This window comes from Bos indicus, chromosome 18 (assembly GCF_029378745.1).
Source record: "Bos indicus isolate NIAB-ARS_2022 breed Sahiwal x Tharparkar chromosome 18, NIAB-ARS_B.indTharparkar_mat_pri_1.0, whole genome shotgun sequence".
Taxonomy (NCBI): Eukaryota; Metazoa; Chordata; class Mammalia; order Artiodactyla; family Bovidae; genus Bos; species Bos indicus.
The window spans coordinates 39,532,363-39,549,218 of record NC_091777.1 but is presented as its reverse complement, the minus strand read 5'-3'; the positions used below and the strand labels follow the sequence as shown (position 1 = coordinate 39,549,218).

The window sequence follows — 16,856 nt, the reverse complement described above, 5'->3', positions numbered from 1 at the left end:
AGCCAAGGACAGAAGTGGGGAGACCAGCAAGGAGGCTGCTGCAAGAATCCAGGTGAGAAGGGACAGCAGCATGGACCAAGGTAAAAGCTGGAAGAAGTGGCTGGATTTTAGATGCATATTTGAAAGTAGACTCCACGGGATTTGCTTCTGCATTAGATGTGGAATGAGGGGAGATAATGGTCATCCAGGGCAGAATGATTCCATGGTTTTGGTCTGAGTAACTGGAGAGATGGAGTTTTATTTATTTTTATTTTATTTTTGGCTGTGTCATATGGCATGTGGGATCTTAGTTCCCTGACCAGGGACTGAGCTGGTGCACCCTGCATTGGAAGCATGGATCTTAACCCCTGAACCACCAGGGAAGTCCTGGAGAGATGGAGATTTAAAGAGATTACTTCAGTAAGAGTTGGCACCCAAAAGGAAAAAGTCTTCTCTAATGAGAGTGGGTAGGGGCAGCACAGATAAGGTCAGGGAGGCTCAACCCAGTTCAGAACCAGAAAGACAACAGCTGACTGTGTCAATTCAATCTGAAAGAGAAGACATAAAATGGACCATAATGGTCAGTAGGCAGAAGAATTTCCAGACAAAGACAAGCTGAACCCTTGACCTGAACATTTGGTGTATGTGGCCAGAGGGAAGTGGATGAGACTTCTTTCCTAGGCCAAACAAAGTTGAATTTTTTATTTACCCAGCTACAATTGCCAACATTTACAATAAATGTTTTAAATTAAGTGTTTTCATTCTTTTCAAGATAAGAATGGTGCTATTCTTACAACTCATGTGTGAATGAGGTTCAGAGGGAAGGGGCTTGGGAGTGATGTGTGTGTGTGTGTGTGTGTGTGTGTGTGTGTGTGTGCGCGCGCGCGCTCATGCTTGCATGTGTGCATGAACACAAACATGCATGGGGGAGGTTCTCAAGAGCCCAAGTCCTCAGTCTATATAGGTGAAACTGTGGAGTGGGGACCTACTTGGAGAAAGACATGGTCATGGATAAATATACTTAATGTGGGTAGAACTAAAGCAAAGGGTGAACACCTGGGTATGGTTATTGCAGAAGGGCTTATTTTAGTAAAGCACCTACCTATAACCTATTTTGCTCCAGTTCTATTTCTCTTAGCTTTGTTGAAGGTGGCTTGATCTCTAAAAATTAAGAAACTGGAGTTCTGGTCCTTCTAGAACTTGTGTGCAATTGTTGATTTGGACCTGCCACTCTACTGCCAGATGTGTAAGCCCCAGTTGAAAACTGACCAGTCTCTTTATTATATATTCTTTCTCTACCTCCCCTTATTTCCATGTCCCCATTTTCTTTTCATTACCCAAAAGAATAAAAAAAATGCTTTTCTTTTTAAAACAAGCCAAACTCTTTTCTTAGGGCTTCCCCTCCAAGCATATCATCTATACCTCGGTGTGTTCATAATTGTTCTTTGACTTTAAAGCCTCCTGTGGGTAAAAAGTGACTTTTCCTAGTGTTAAGCTTAGCAACCTGGCAATGATACTGGCAAATTGTTAATAATATCCCTTCATCAGAGGTCGTGTTCAATCTTCTGGGTTTAATCTTGGTTTGAGGTAATATGATAGATGGACCAGATGATGAGAGTTCACTAAAGTTTTTCGGTATAGGGCAAAGGTAGCACCTGACCTATTTTGTCTGGCAATAAAGATCCAAGAACTGCTCATACCTGCAGAGAAACTAGAGTTTTCTTGGATGAGGATTTTAAACATTTGCACACTGTAGATACCTATGGGTTTAAAGGAATCAAATTTCAAAGACTTGGAGAAATGCCTAGACTTATTTGAGACTTATTAAATTTCTACTCATTTATCCTTAAGTGTTCAAAAGATTATTTTTCTTAATTCTAAATGAATAGAAAATGACATGCTATGGATTAAGCCTGAATTTCACTTACATTTGTACCAAGAAGCCGTGTCACAAAGGCATAATGCATTTCCTGCTGCTTCTTTGTCTTCTTTTTTTTAAAAAATTCTTTATAGTGAAGGCAGATATTTTATTAGATTCTGCTTTGACCTTTAAACCGAAATCTGGAGAAAATGAGCAAGTTGGAAATAATCTTATGGAAGTAAGACTAGTTCTTAAGATGACCATTCAGAGTTGGACATGATACTGGAGGCCATCTGGTCTACCAATGTTTCTCAGATTGATTTTTGTCCAGGATTCAGCTGTCTTAAAAAATAGAGGACTTGGCCACCTGTAGGAACCTGTTCTCATATTTAGACTACTTTTCAGCTCTCCTTGTGGTCAAAGAGATTATAGCTATTGCTCCCTCCTTGCTTATGTGGCCATTTGATCACAGAAGGAAATTAATTGGCCTGGCATGATTTCACCTTTTGAAAAGTCATGTTGGTTTCCACCCAATACTTGGTGGTTTTCAAGTTGATGCTAATTGATTGATGTTAAGTTCTATATTTTCCCTGATATTGAAGTTAAGCTGACAGGTCTATAATTACCGAGATTGTCCTTTTTCCCTTTTTTAAAAGATGAGCACTTCATTTACCCTTTTTCAGTCTGCAGGGACTTTCTTTATCCTCTTGAGTTCTCAAAAATAATCGCTAGCAGCTATGTAATAACACCTGCCAATTCCTTAAGTACTCTTCGAAGTATATCATCAGGCCCTGCTGCTTTGCCTAAAGCCAGCTTTTCAAAATACTTTTTAACCATTTTATTCTCTTTTTTAGTTTCTGTCTCAGGTTGGCACTGCTCTGAAAACTGAATCCTTGATGATTCTTCTTCATTTAAGGGAAAAAGCCCATCTTTTCCCAGTCGTTGTCAGAACTTCTTTCCGTATCTTTGAGGTGGGAAGTGAGATATTTCCCCTGTAAGCCTGATTTAGTCTTATATCACTAGAGAGGTTCATCCCGGGGTTGGGACTAGAGTGAGATAAGTGATGGGCACATCTTAAGGAGGCATTCAATCTTAGGACTGAACAAGTACAGGGTTGGCACCTAAAGAACGAGTGCCCTTGGACCTCCCTGGTGATCCAGTGGTTAAGAATCCACCTGTCAGTGCAGGGGACACGGGTTTGATCCCTGGTCTAGGAAGATTCCACATGCCTCAGGGCAACTGAGCCCCATGTGCTACAACTACTGAGCCCATGAGCCCTAGAGCTGAGGCTCTGAAACAAGAGAAGACACCACACTGAGAAGCCTGTGCACCTCGAGAATAGCAGCCCTCACTCGCCGCAACTAGAGGAAGCCCACGGGCAGCAACGAAGACCCAGTGCAGCCAAAAATAAAGAAATACAAGTTAAAAAAAATAACGAGAGCCCCAATATTCTGCACCCCAGGCACCTGACTTGCTTTACCTCGGGCCCAGCTCTCTCTGTTCCTGGGACTTGGGGCACACTGTATTCCTGATTTACAAGGTCACCTTGCCCGTCCCTCTTTTACACACACAACATCTGATGTCATATTTTAATTTTTTGCATAACTGTGTTCTAAACCTCTTGCTTATTTCTCCAGCTCCTTGTCAGATATTAGTCAAAATTTCAGAAAGCCTTGGGTTCCTCCTTTGTTCCCATATTATATTTCCTTGTGGAAGGCAGGTCTTGCAGGGGGTTTCTGAGTGGATGAGTGTAAGTCTACATCTAATTGTGTATTTGTATGTGTAGTCTGCAATTTAAATTCTCTGCTAAGTGCTGGGGGAAAAAAAAGAGCCTGTTTTAAAGCTTGTTTCAAGCTGTTAGACCTTCTTTTGGGCAATTAGAATAATAAAATGGGACTTAATACCTTTCTCCCTCCAAGTTGCCAGGTACATTTGTAAGCCACATGACTTTCCCTGACTGGGGGAATAAACTTGCAACAGTAATGGTGAAAATATCCTAAAATGTTAATATTTAGAAAAAAAATTACAGTAGTATCCTTCCTGGGATCCATTTAGGGAATCCAATGAATTTTTCTATATTTGTGACTTACTGCAGAAAGGCCAGTACTGTGTGATGAGTTGCTTCAGTCATGTCTAACTCTGTGCGACCCTATTGACTATAGCCCACCAGGCTCCTCTGTCCATGGGATTTTCCAAGCAAGAATACTGGAGTGGGTTGCCATGCCCTTCTCCAAAGGACAGTAGTGCTCAGTAAGAAAAGGTAGAATTGAAAAAAAAGAATTGCTTTGCTTTTAACATTTTTAGGGCATCACAGAGGAATAATTTGTGGTTTCCATAGGGAAGTAGTAAGTCCTGGGAGAACTCTTAACAGAGTTCTAATTAACTCTAATTCTAACTCTCTCAGTTAGGAGAGGCCAGATCCTTGACTGCACCTAGGAGGCTAACTTGGAGGCCTGGCAACAGATCTGTGCAACCAGTACCTGCCTCATGTTCGCCAATAACTCAAGTCCCCAAGTAGAAATGACGACTGCAAGTTAGGAAGTCTTGGAAACCCAAAGTGTTTAGGAAACTCTGGGAAAACATCTCCCAGCTGGCTCCCCAGCTTGTGTGCATAAATTTAGAGACTGGTTTAAAGAGCTTAGAGCTGGAGTTTCCAAAAAGAAAAAACCTCAGAATGAAGTGAAGTTGCCTCAGCTGATGAGTTGCCTAGGAGGTTAGTTCAAAATCAGAGTCTCAAGAAAGATGATCATGCCAGGAGATCCTCCTGCTCACACAGGTTCAGGACAAGTGTTACCGAGTATCGTGGCTTGGGCACCTCTGGAAGCAAGTCCTATGACAAAGAACCAGGCATCGAGTAAGTAGCTTGTGTGGAAGGTAATTTTAGGAAACTCAGGTACGGGAGTGGGGAAATGAACAAAGCAGGGAAGGATACTGTGAAAGGAGGCCAACCCAGTTGCCACTGTGAGCACCTGGTACTGGGCCCCATTGAGGAACTCCAGGAGGAGCAAAGAACGTGCCTGGAGTTATCTCCAGTGAAATAGAGTAAGGGAGACGGGTTGCTAATCAGCCCTCTCCCCATCAGTCATTGGTTTAGGGCTGCTTCTAGGGGCATTAATTCTTCTGCACTTCAGCTTGTCCTGTGACTGGGCTCCTGTATCCAAAAGTAAAGCTTATATGCAGAGAGCTGCAGGTATGGCAATAAAGAGCTCCGGCTGCACTGACAGGAAGTGACACCTCAGAGCAGGTGGAATGGCTACTATTTTCATGGGTGATGTAGAAGTTTGTCCAAAATCCATTAAGAGACTTCCCTAGCAGTCCAATGGTTAAGACTCCGCACTCCCAAGGCAGGGGGTACAGGTTTAATCTCTGGTTGGGAAACGAAGATTCCACATGCCACAAGACTTGGCCAAAAAATAAATAAAGTAAAATCCACTCAGAGATGCTATTCTCTTTACATAACTACATAACTATGATCTGGCTTTTTGTTTTTTTTTTAAGGGCAATGGACCTCAGGTGCTAATTCAGTGTGAAAGACCAGGTAAAGAAAAGAGCTCAGATGTAAATGACCTTGGAGATAAGATAGCTAGACTGAAAAGTCCTCAGGGCAGGGATGGCATCTGTGTGTGTTTGTGTGTGTGTGTTTAGTTCTCTCTCATTGTTTGCTCAGTAAGCGCTCTTGAATGACCAGTGGGAGAACTTTCTATTATTTCTCCTACCCAAGGAGGCAGAAGTGGAAACAGAGGGAGCAGAGGTGGGAAGTGGACAGTGAATCCCTTACGTGGCTGCTGTTCATCATGGCCTCCTCCACACAGAGCTGATTCTCCTGCAAGGTCTTCCCCTGTCTCTTGCAGACATTGTGTAGATTCTTGATGTCAGCTTGCAGGCTCAAGAGCTTGCTGTTCAGACTGCTTACGTCTCTGTCTCTCTCCCCCACCTCGGCAGTCAGAAAAACAAAAGCATCAATTATGAACTATCAAGAAAATGCTTACTTTCGTTCACTGGTTGACAGAGACTTTAAATTTGCTGGAAATTTGTCCATCAACCCTTCACTGTTATTACTTATTCTGTGTAATGTTTACACAGTATCCATTTGCGAGGTGTCTGAGTGCTCTGCATTATTCAGACAATTACTTATTTACATTAATTAATCTTCACCCACTGCTGTGGGGGCATCATAGATGTTTCCCTTGCTTTCAAGAGAAAGTCAGTGCCTAGAACAATTTCAGGCACCTGGTGAGCTATCTATAATATTAATGGCTCTGCCACTGATGAGATGAACTAGTGAGATGTCAAATGGACTTGTCAAGACTCTAGTGAATCAGTGCTGGAGTTGATGTGGCTTCTGCAAAGTCTCTTCACTTTCCCTTCTACCCACTAAACTAAAGTCTTCCCTCACCTACAAACTTGGGTTTCTCTGGTGGCTCAGATAGTACAGAATCTGCCTGCAATACAGGAGACCAGGGTTCGATCCCTGGGTCAGGAGGATCTCCTGGAGAAGGAAATGGCAACCCACTCCAGTATTCTTGCCTGGACAATTCCATGGACAAAGGAGCCTGGCAGTCTACAGTCATGGAGTTGCAATGAGTTGGCCACGACTGAGCGACTCACACTTTACACTTTTTACACCTATAAACCTTGTGCTTTTCTTTGGAGACATGTATCAATGGGAATGAATGTAAAATCCCTGGACTGATTGCATAAGATCCCTGTCCTTGATTATAAGTGAAGAAGATTTGTTAATTACTGCTAGGTCAGATGGAAATTAGTGATCAAGATCAAAATAGAGAATGTGGGGCACAGTAGCTTGGGTGGGGTTGGGGCATACAGCCGTGGGAAGGAGGTGGGGACTCTGTCATATAGGATGCCACCTTCCACTCCCAGTGTTGTGGGTGACAACGGTGTGAAAAGATATTAGCAAGCAGCCCTCTGTGAACCTGTCCAGTGGTTTAGTCCTATCACTGTGCAAACTTTTCGTGATACTCCTGAGGACAGGCACCTCCATCTCCGAGTCTTAGATGTTGGAACTGAGGCTGGTGCTTTTATAGTAGGTGCCTGCTTGTGTAAATTATCAGAGCAAGCTCTTAGGTGAGGATTCCTGGCATCTGTTAAAGAAAACAATCCCAAGAGAAATCAGCAAGTAGATGGGGGAAGCAGGACAGGGAAGAGAAGGAAACTAAGGAAGGGCACAGTTTCAGACAAAGTTTTGTGGGAATGGCTTCAGCCTAATTCCACAGGGAACTCCAGAGTCTAAGTAACACCTTAGAGCCCGTCCTAATTAGATGCAATGAAAGCCGGGCTGTCAGCCGCAGCATCGGCCAGCCAATGGTTAAGGGCTGCCTTGTGGAGTGTAAGCTCCCAAGGGCTTCCAGCTTTCTGCTCTTGGGAGTAAAGTGACCCCAAATGCCCAAGGGCAATTCTTCTAAGAGAGTTGTAGGTGCAAAAGCACACAGAAGCCATGAATGCCCAGAAATGGCAAAGTGGTCCAAGTGATAGTGTCCAAGGTCCCATAGGTGGTTAGCAGAGGAGAGTTCAGCTCTCCTGGCCCTGCAGCCAGTGCTCCACCACCACATCCCACTGATTGCGCTGACTTCTTAAATATATGAGCTTTATAAGGCATACTCCCAGGGGGAGCTGGAGACCTGATATGGACATCATAAATCAAGCCTTGCTGGACAGGTCAGTTTAAGAGACCTCTGCACAAGGCTGGGGGTGGGGTGGGAGGGGGCAGAAATAACCACGAGAATCGGACACCTCAATGTCAGAGTATTCGGAATTCAGAAGGTTTCCCAGAAGTGCTGCTGTCTCAGCTGATTTATTCCATCATTTCCATTTAGTACCTGAACATTTTTTTTTTTTTTTACCACTTTACAGTTTAATTAGGTTAACGGCGTGGCTGTGTCATTAAAAGGATTTCATTATCTCAAAACTCTCCTTCTTCCTCTCCAGCTCCTGTCCCTTGTTCCCCACTTTCAGAAAAATAACAGTGGATGTCAACTGCCCCAAGCATGTAATTACCATTAAGACAATTACCAGGGACTCTCTTAAGAGAATATGTGTACAGCAGCTAAAAAAAAAAAAAGGTGTACAGACACTGTTCTCTAACTAGAAAACAAAATCCTTGATCTGACAAGGAACAGCAGTTTGATTCTAGTGCTTTTAAAAGCCCTTTTCTCATGGCTTCCTTACTGGGAATACGTATGGAGACTCATTGGGGATTTGGGGGTGGGGAGCCTAGGGATTCCCTATTGCTACAGGACTCTCTCTTTGGCATTTATGAGCAGATTAGGTGAACATACAATGCTTGCTTTATGAAAGTGCCACATGCCCTATACTCTTGCCTGGATGCTGAATATATGCATCCTTAGGTGAGGACCATGTCAACAGATTGTTGTGTATGAAGCTGGGCACACCGAGGACTCACCAACAAAGTACCAGTGATATACAACTTGAGCTTCTCCATGTTAAAGCTCAATACCCTCTCAGGCCAATTAAAAAACCCCCACTCCTTCTAGTTTTAGATGTCCTCTGAGAAGAAGGCCGGCTAGCCCAATTCTGTTGCACCACCAGGGCTTCAGAATGTACACGATCTCATCTGATTTGGACATTAGCACTGACTCAGTGGCACCCCACTCCAGTACTCTTGCCTGGAAAATCCCATGGACGGAGGAGCCTGGTGGGCTGCAGTCCATGGGGTCGCTAAGAGTCGGACATGACTGAGTGACTTCACTTTCACTTTTCACTTTCATGCATTGGAGAAGGAAATGGTAACCCACGCTAGTGTTCTTGCCTGGAGAATCCCAGGGATGGTGGAGCCTGGCGGGCTGCCGTCTATGGGGTCGCACAGAGTCGGACACGACTGAAGCGACTTAGCAGCAGCAGCAGCAGCAGCAGCACTGACTCAGAGTCTCTGAGGCAATTTCTTTGTTCATAAAACAAGAAGTTTGGAATAAATAATCCCTTCTTTGAGGATGCCCTAAACCAGTTGAATAACAAAGGCATTTTGCTGAACGTCACATGAAATTTGCTTTGGAAATCAGAACCTAACCATTCACTCCTAATGGCCAAATTACACAAGGGTTTTGATTCACCAGAATAAGAGTGAAAATGCTGGGAGAGCACTAAGGTGATTTCCATGAACCATGTATTATTTTTTACTGTAAGTGGTTGTAAGAAGGGGCTGTGCTCACCTCAGAACTCTATAAAGGCCAGTGTTTCTGAGGTTTCAGTAAACTTAATTTCTTGCTAATATCATGCACAGAGGTCACTGTACACTATTTCTAATCCTATCTACTTTATGAACGCTAAATTCCAGGCAGATGCCTTTTGAGTATCAATATGCAGTAGAAACTGATTTAATCTGACATTTCATCAATCAGAGCTCTGTAACCAGTACTGGGACACGAGATGAACTGAGAGTCTAATGCTGACCCTCAGGCGCCATCTGATCCTGCTCTAAATATGAAGTCATGAACAATCCGAAATTACAAGCCTCCACTGCTAAATGGGTTTCACGTACATAAACCACATACTTAGATACAGGCAAACCTTGAAGATAATCTGGGCATGGTTCCAGACCACCGAGATAAAGTAAATATCACAGTAAATCAAGTCACACAAATTTTTTGGTTTCTCAGTGCATATAGAAGTTATGTTTACAATATTCTGTAGTCTATTAAGTTTGCAAAAACATTGTATTTAAAAAAGTATATCAGTTCAGTTCAGTTCAGTCGCTCAGTCATGTCCGACTCTTTTCGACCCCATGCATCACAGCATGCTAGGCCTCCCTGTCCATCACCAACTCCCAGAGTTCACTCAGACTCACGTCCTTTGAGTTGGTGATGCCATCCAGCCATCTCATCCTCTGTCGTCCCCTTCTCCTCCTGCCCCCAATCCCTCCCAGCATCAGGGTCTTTTCCAATGAGTCAACTCTTCGCATGAAGTGGCCAAGGTATTGGAGCTTCAGCTTCAGCATCAGTCCTTCCAATGAACACCCAGGACTGATCTCCTTTAGGATGGACTGGTTGGATCTCCTTGCAGTCTAGGGGACTCTCAAGAGTCTTCTCCAACACCACAGTTCAAAAGCATCAATTCTTCGGCGCTCAGCTTTCTTCACAGTCCAACTCTCACATCCATACCTGACCACTGGAAAAACCATAGCCTTGACTAGATGGACCATTGTTGGCAAAGTAATATCTCTGCTTTTCAATATACTATCTAGGTTGGTCATAACTTTCCTTCCAAGGAGTAAGTGTCTTAATTTCATGGCTGCAATACCTTAATTTAAAAATAATTTATTGCTAAAAAATGCTAACCATCATCTGAACCTTTAGCGAATTGCAATCTTTTCGCAAAAGTAACAAAGATCACTGATCACAGATCACCATAACAAATATAACAATGAGCAGTTTGAAATATTGCCCAAAAGCCAAAATGGGACACAGGGACACAAAGTGAGCAAATGCTATTGAAAAAAAATGGCGTTGATAGACTTGCTTGATATAGGGTTGCCACAAATCTTCAATTTGTAAAAAATATAATATCTACAGAGTGCAATCAAGTGAAGCTCAATAAAATGAAGTTTGCCTGTACCCAGTTTTGCTTATAAGGAGTTGGAAACTGATCACTTTGTTTGAAGGCCTGTGATAGCAGCAGCAGCTACCAACCAGGCAAAGTGATGAGTGCTGATGCTGCAGTTGCTACTATATTCATGATAGTTATTAGAAAATAGGTTACTTACTGAAGCAAATTTTCTGTATTGATTAAGTGAGTCTTTTTTCAAAGAACATGCCTTCTTGAACTATATTTCAAAAGATGATATGAAATTTTGCTCTAGGCTTCAAAAGTATTGACAGGACTTGCCTGGTGGTCCAGTGGTTAAGAATCTGCCTGCCAATGCAGGGGACACAAGTTTGACCCCTGGTCCGGGAAGATTCCTATGCCTTGGGGCAACTTAAGCCCATGCACCTCAACTACTGAGCCCACATGCAGCAACTACTGAAGCCTGAGTGCCCTAGCGCTCGTGCTCTGAAATAAGGGAAGCCACCACAGAGAAAAACTTGTGCACCACAGCTAGAGAGTGGCCCCCAACTCCGCTTGCTGCAACTAGAGAAAGGCCTGTGCAGCAACAAAGACTAGGCACAACCAAAACATAGAACTAAACAAAAGATTTTTTAAAAAGTATTGACAGAGAGTCTTACGCTTATTTTCCGGGGGGGCTGATGTTAAACTGAAGCTTGTGATTCAGTAGCACACTCAGGCCCCAGGAGCATTACAAAGATTCAAGATGGCAGCATTTCCCAGGATTTGGAACTTGAACGATACAGCTTGGATGGCAGTTTCCAGAGTAATTCTGGAGTCCACCAACAATACCATAAAGTTATTATCTGGGAAATTATTTTTGTGAGGATAAAGAAAGGTCTTCAATAAACAATGGAAAACCATCCTTAGGCCTCACTACCATTCAAAACATATCAGTTTGTAGTCAGAGTTATGTTTTTAAAAGCATGAAATCTTAAAAGTTAACATTGCTACAGGAATTTTTATAGTTTACTTCTACAGTAAAAGAGTTTAAAGTTATCTATAGTAATTCCAAACATTGCTATTGATATTACTAACTTGATTCCTGAGTTTACTTTTCCATCTATAAAAACATTACAGTTTTTATTTACTTAAGATGGGAATTAATGGGCACTTACCCAAGGTTTAGCCTGTGAGTAAAAATTTTGGATCCAATTATGTTCATATAGTGAAGACTGAGTATATTTTATTGTGTCTTAAATTCTTTAAAAACTGACACCCTGTATAAGTATATGGCTTAGGATACACATGGCCTATGTCAGAGATCCACCACCTATGGAATATAGGCCAATTCTCATTGGCATATAATTTCCTCCAACATATCCTTGGAGAAATTATTTCCCTAGAGAGTAAGCTCCACAAGAATAGGGATCTTTGTCTATTTTGTTCACTGCTTCATCCCTAGGCCTTAGAGCAATGCCTGGCACAGTGAAGTGTTCCAAAGATAACAAGTGAATGAAGAAATGCCCTTCTAGAAAAGCCATATCAGACCCTTTTTCTTCCTGCAGAACTTTCAGTGAATCCTGAAGGGCTCCCACTAGTAATCTAGCAGGAAAGGAGTTGAAACACCTCTTTTGGAAACTGCTTACCTCTAGGTAGGAGGTCTGTTAGAAAGCATATGTCATGTGGGACAGCCCTACAGTAACAAAAACATCCCCCTTAAGTCCTTTCTGGAACAAGTCAGGGAAAACATAAACACAGTTTGACTGAAATATTAAACTCAGCAGAACACTCTGTTTCCATATCAGTCCAGATAAAGAGAAAATGTTGGCAATAATATTTAATAAGTGCTTAAGTCCCAAGCACTGGTTTTTTACATGTGGTATCTTACTTAATCCTCACAGTGAGCCTTGGAAATAAGTGCTCATTATTCATATTTTCTAGGTAAGGCAAAGGAAGCTCAGAGAGGTTAAGTAAAATGCCCAATATCACACTGCTATTAGATATGGACCCAGACCCACCTAACTCAAGTCTGGGCTCTTATATGTTATGTATGCTCTGCTGCCCAACTCTGTCTGAGATTTGAGGATGCTTATTATAGGAATTTTGAATCATGAAATTTGAAAAGATGTCCCTTGTAACAAAGGTTCAATCAACTCTATTCCTTTATACAGAGGAGTAAGAAGACTTACCTCATCTTTCATTTCCTTGGTACCTCTCAATTCTCCTTTAAGTTTTAGCATTTTCTGAGCTTTGTTATAAACCTGAAAAAGTCCAAGAATTTAAGATGGAAAAGCATAAATTTGGCCCTTTAAAGATTTTCCCACCTGGATATGTGCTCTCAGCAGGGAGTCTGGAAAAATTTCTGAACTGTTGGCAATACCTACTTGCCTCTCCATCTGTTTGTGTTTTCGAAAGTGTGTTAAAGCCTTTGCTAGGAAGACAGGACCGTGGTTTTACATCTTTCCCCAAAAATCACCAGTTGGTAGGCTAGATAGTTTCTGAACTCATCCTTCTTGGAAAGTAAAAGGTCTGAAATGATTTTACTTTCTAGGTTTCTAAATATTCTATGGCTCAAATATAGTTAATATTAGGTACTAATTATGAACCAGTTGGGATGTGCACGCACATCAGCTTCATTCTCGTCATAACCCTGGGATTTCTGTATCCACTTTACAGAGGAGGAAATGGAAGCCCAGAGAGGCTAAGTGACTTACCCAAGGTCAGACAGGCTCTCTTACTACTCCATGGGGATCTTCCCTTCCATTAATTTCTACTTATTAATTTGGAAATATCTGATGATGTGATTTTTTTTTGCAGTGTCAAGTTACTGTTATATTGGCGGTTGTAAAGCTAGGAAACTTGCAAAGTGCTGAGAATTATCCAAATAAAAAGCCTCAAGGAAAACCACAGATATTTGCACATATGTGTGTGTAAGTATAGGATGATGCATGTGAGGTCATAATGCACTGCACTTATTATTAAAATAATCTAATTCATTATGTTTTAAACTCTAAGACTAGAGGAAGTTTCCATCAGGCACTTACCTGCAGAATAGTTGCAAGAATGAGAAGCTATCAAAATACTCATTCTTTGTAATGAACCACATACCGCACCCCTAATATAAGCCAAGAGGAAGAAAGAATGTTGGTGAGAATTTGGAATGTTTTATGGGGTTGTATTCTGATGTGCTGCATTGTTTACCCTCTTACGGCTTCATGCAGAGAGATGCATCATGGGAATGGTGATGTCCGTCTGGCTTACCCAGTAGGGAGGGGCTAGGTGATTCCGCAGTAACAAATAATCCACAAATCTCAGTGATATAAAACCATGAAGGTTTATTTTTCACTTGTGCTACATGTCCTTTATGAGTCAGCTGGGGCTCTGCTCTTTATTGTCCTCAGCTAGTAGAACCTCTATCATCTAGTATGCTGCCTGTTGCCATGGCAGCAGAAAGGGAATTAGGTGAATCACACACAGGTTCTTAAAGTGGAAGTGACACACTTCACTTCTGCTCACATTTCATTGGCCAAAACAAGTCCTATGGCTATGCCCACTTTCTTCCTTTACCCTCAAGAGGAAATATTGGTGAATGTTACAAATCACTTCAATGCAAGATATCTTAGTTGACTGGGCTGCTGTAACAAAATATCACAGACTGCATATCTTATAAAGAACAGAAAAACTTTTTTCTCACAGTTCTGGAGGTTGAGAAGTTCATGATCAAGGTGCCAGGAGATTAGGTGAGGACCCACTTCAGAGATGGCTGTTTCTTTTTTTTTTTTTTTTGCTGTAAATTCAAATGGCAGAAGGGATAAAGGAGACTCCTGGGGTCTCTTTTATAAGGGCACTAATCCCATTCATGACAGCTCCATCTTCATGATGTAATCACCTCCCAAAGGCTCCCACCTCCTAATACTATCACCTTGATGGTTAGGATTTCAACACATGAGTTTTGAAGGGACATAAACATTTACTCTACACTGTTATACAGCCAAGAAGATTAAAAATAGCATGGCCTAAAAGAACACTGAACAGGTCTCTATGCCAGGAAGCTGCTAAACCTAGTTCAGCACCTAAGTCAAGGAGCAGCCTATGGAAAAGCACTCATCTCTCCAAGCCTTCATTCTCCCTCTCTGAACTGAGGAGTTGTACTGAACAATGGCTTTCTTTCCTAGCTCTAAAGTTTACTGTTTTGGTTCTACCTTGATGGACATTCTTCTTTAACAGGAATCGTGAACGCAGCCCAAGCATCACACAAAGGTTGTAGTGGAGTAAACATATCCTTGAGAATAATATTCCTCTAGAGGCTGACGACTGAGCGACTAACAACAGAAGCTGACTTCCTGGATCGTCAGGAGATGATTCTTAAATAAAATGAAATCTTGTCCCAGAGACAGAAAAATGATTGTCTAATTCATGATCGTTTCATCTACTATGGAGTTCCACAGCTACCATTGCAAGGGCCAAGAGCATTTGGAAGGAAAAGTGGCAGGCACAGGCTCTCATATTTGCATGGAAATATATTTACTAAGTAAAATAAATTAGAGGAAAAATAGAGAGCTGAACTGTGTTCCATGAGGGAAATATGGGAGTCCTGTGGGTCATTAACAATAGAAGTGGGCAATTTGGAAGTGTTTATGACGAAAAAAAAGGGAAGGGTTATACAATAAGTTTGGAAGCATTTGACAGTAATGTGTGCCAGATGGGTAAGGAAGAGTACTTTGGGGCAGCCTCAGCTGCTTCATAAAATGATCACAGGAGGTTCCTGTGTGCCTTCTGAGGAGTGTGTGTCTAGTGTGGCTGGACAAATATTTTGTAGAGGAGAGAATTCATCCCAGAGGGAGGGGCTCCCCACCTGATCCATGGATACTGATCTCTGGGCACAGGACTTGAAGGTCCCCTCTCTTCTCAAACTCTTGATTCTACACCTGTGCTATTGTCTCCGGCCTCACTGTTGAGACCTTCACATCCTTGTGCCTCGTCTCCTCCACTGGCATCTCCAGTTCTGTTGTGTCTCCCCAGGGAACTATTCTTTGTGTATTCGAAAGTTCTGCCATCTGCTTTTCTAGCAGGCTTTTTCTTGGTGACAGTTGGGACCACAAAAAACAAAAGACAAAAACTTGGGCAGGGGATCTAGTGATGTTTTGTGCCTCTGAAGTTGGCCTCAGCCCCCACACAGAGCACTTTACAGATTCTCAAGAAACACTTATATTACATCTAGTCATCACATCAGTGACTAGGGTAGCAGTATGAACTCAAGTGTGCAAAGAAAAAGTAACTATTTTTGTATTACTCAATCTCTTTGTTAGATTCCATTTATACCAAATGGCAGAAAATGGAATCTTAGTTATTTCTGAGAAATAGCCATCATTTTTCAGATAAAAAATGAAGCAGTTCATGATTCCTTCCACCTATTTAGGTCTCTCCAGATTGTGCCTCAGTTCTGGGGTCCTGGTTGCTCTGGTCCCTGGTCAAAGGTGTCTCTCGCAGCTGGAGTGTGCCCAGATGTCTATGTGCTGGTCATCAGGCTGCAGAGACTTCATCTTCTTACTGTAGCTTTCTGGGCCTTTTTCTTCCTCTGAGGAAGCTGCTAATGCAGAAAGACACACACATGTGAGCTTGGTCTCAGGCTCTCTTCTCTTGGACCTGCTCTACCGTCATTATACCATCATCATTTCCACCATTCTCTAGAAAGGTCAGTTGAAAGGAAAGGGATAGGATTTTAAGATCTTATTCACTCACTTCCCTGTCCCCCACTCCTGGTATGCATCAACATTTCTGCCTCTGGACTGCTAAATCTATCTGGGATTCTATTGTTTTCTCAATTTTTGACAATTATACTGACCTTACCTGGGTCAAATTCTCTAACTTATGTTCATATTCTCCTCTCTTTCCTCTTTATTAATTCAGAGAGTCCTTGTTACCTTGTGGGGAGAGGAAGGAAAAAGGTCTAAGTGAATAAGTTCAATGAAACACAGGTTGAGTAGGGGCAGGATGGGAAACACACGTTAGTACTTCTTACACCATCTATCAGTATCTTCGTGAGGTTACAACATGCCATCAACACAGATTACTGGTGCTGACTCCCCATGAAACTGCTCACAGCTTGGGCATATGGATGAACTACTGGCCTTAAAGCAACACTGTCTGTTACTTTTCCTTCATGACCTAGATGGAAGAATATCAAGAATCTATTTTTTTAATTTAAAACACATTTCTGGGTTTTCACAGAAAGAGATACTATTTAGTTTAAAGTTAAATCTATCCTTTGGGGTTAATATTGGTGAATGTTACAAATCACTTCAATGCAAGATATCTTAGTTGACTGGGCTGCTGTAACAAAATATCACAGACTGCATATTTTATAAAGAACAGAAAAACTTTTTTCTCACAGTTCTGGAGGTTGAGAAGTTCATGATCAAGGTGCTAGGAGATTAGGTGAGGACCCACTTCAGAGATGGCTGTTTCTTTTTTTTTTCTGTAAATTCGCATGGCA

At 42.0% G+C, this 16,856-nt stretch overlaps 1 protein-coding gene across 1 annotated transcript in view; it reads right to left on the bottom strand.

Annotated features, from left to right (window-relative positions):
- Positions 1–15,112, bottom strand: part of PMFBP1 (polyamine modulated factor 1 binding protein 1) — a 48,730-nt gene extending 33,618 nt beyond the window's left edge. Inside the window, exons 1-3 of the mRNA XM_070770851.1 lie at positions 13,405–15,112; positions 12,550–12,621; positions 5,619–5,774 (exon numbers count right to left, since the gene is read on the bottom strand). Coding sequence (XP_070626952.1) covers positions 5,619–5,774; positions 12,550–12,600 — 207 coding nt within the window. The 5' untranslated portion in view covers positions 12,601–12,621; positions 13,405–15,112. The remainder of the gene's footprint in view (positions 1–5,618; positions 5,775–12,549; positions 12,622–13,404) is intronic.
- Between the last annotated feature and the right edge of the window lie 1,744 nt (positions 15,113–16,856).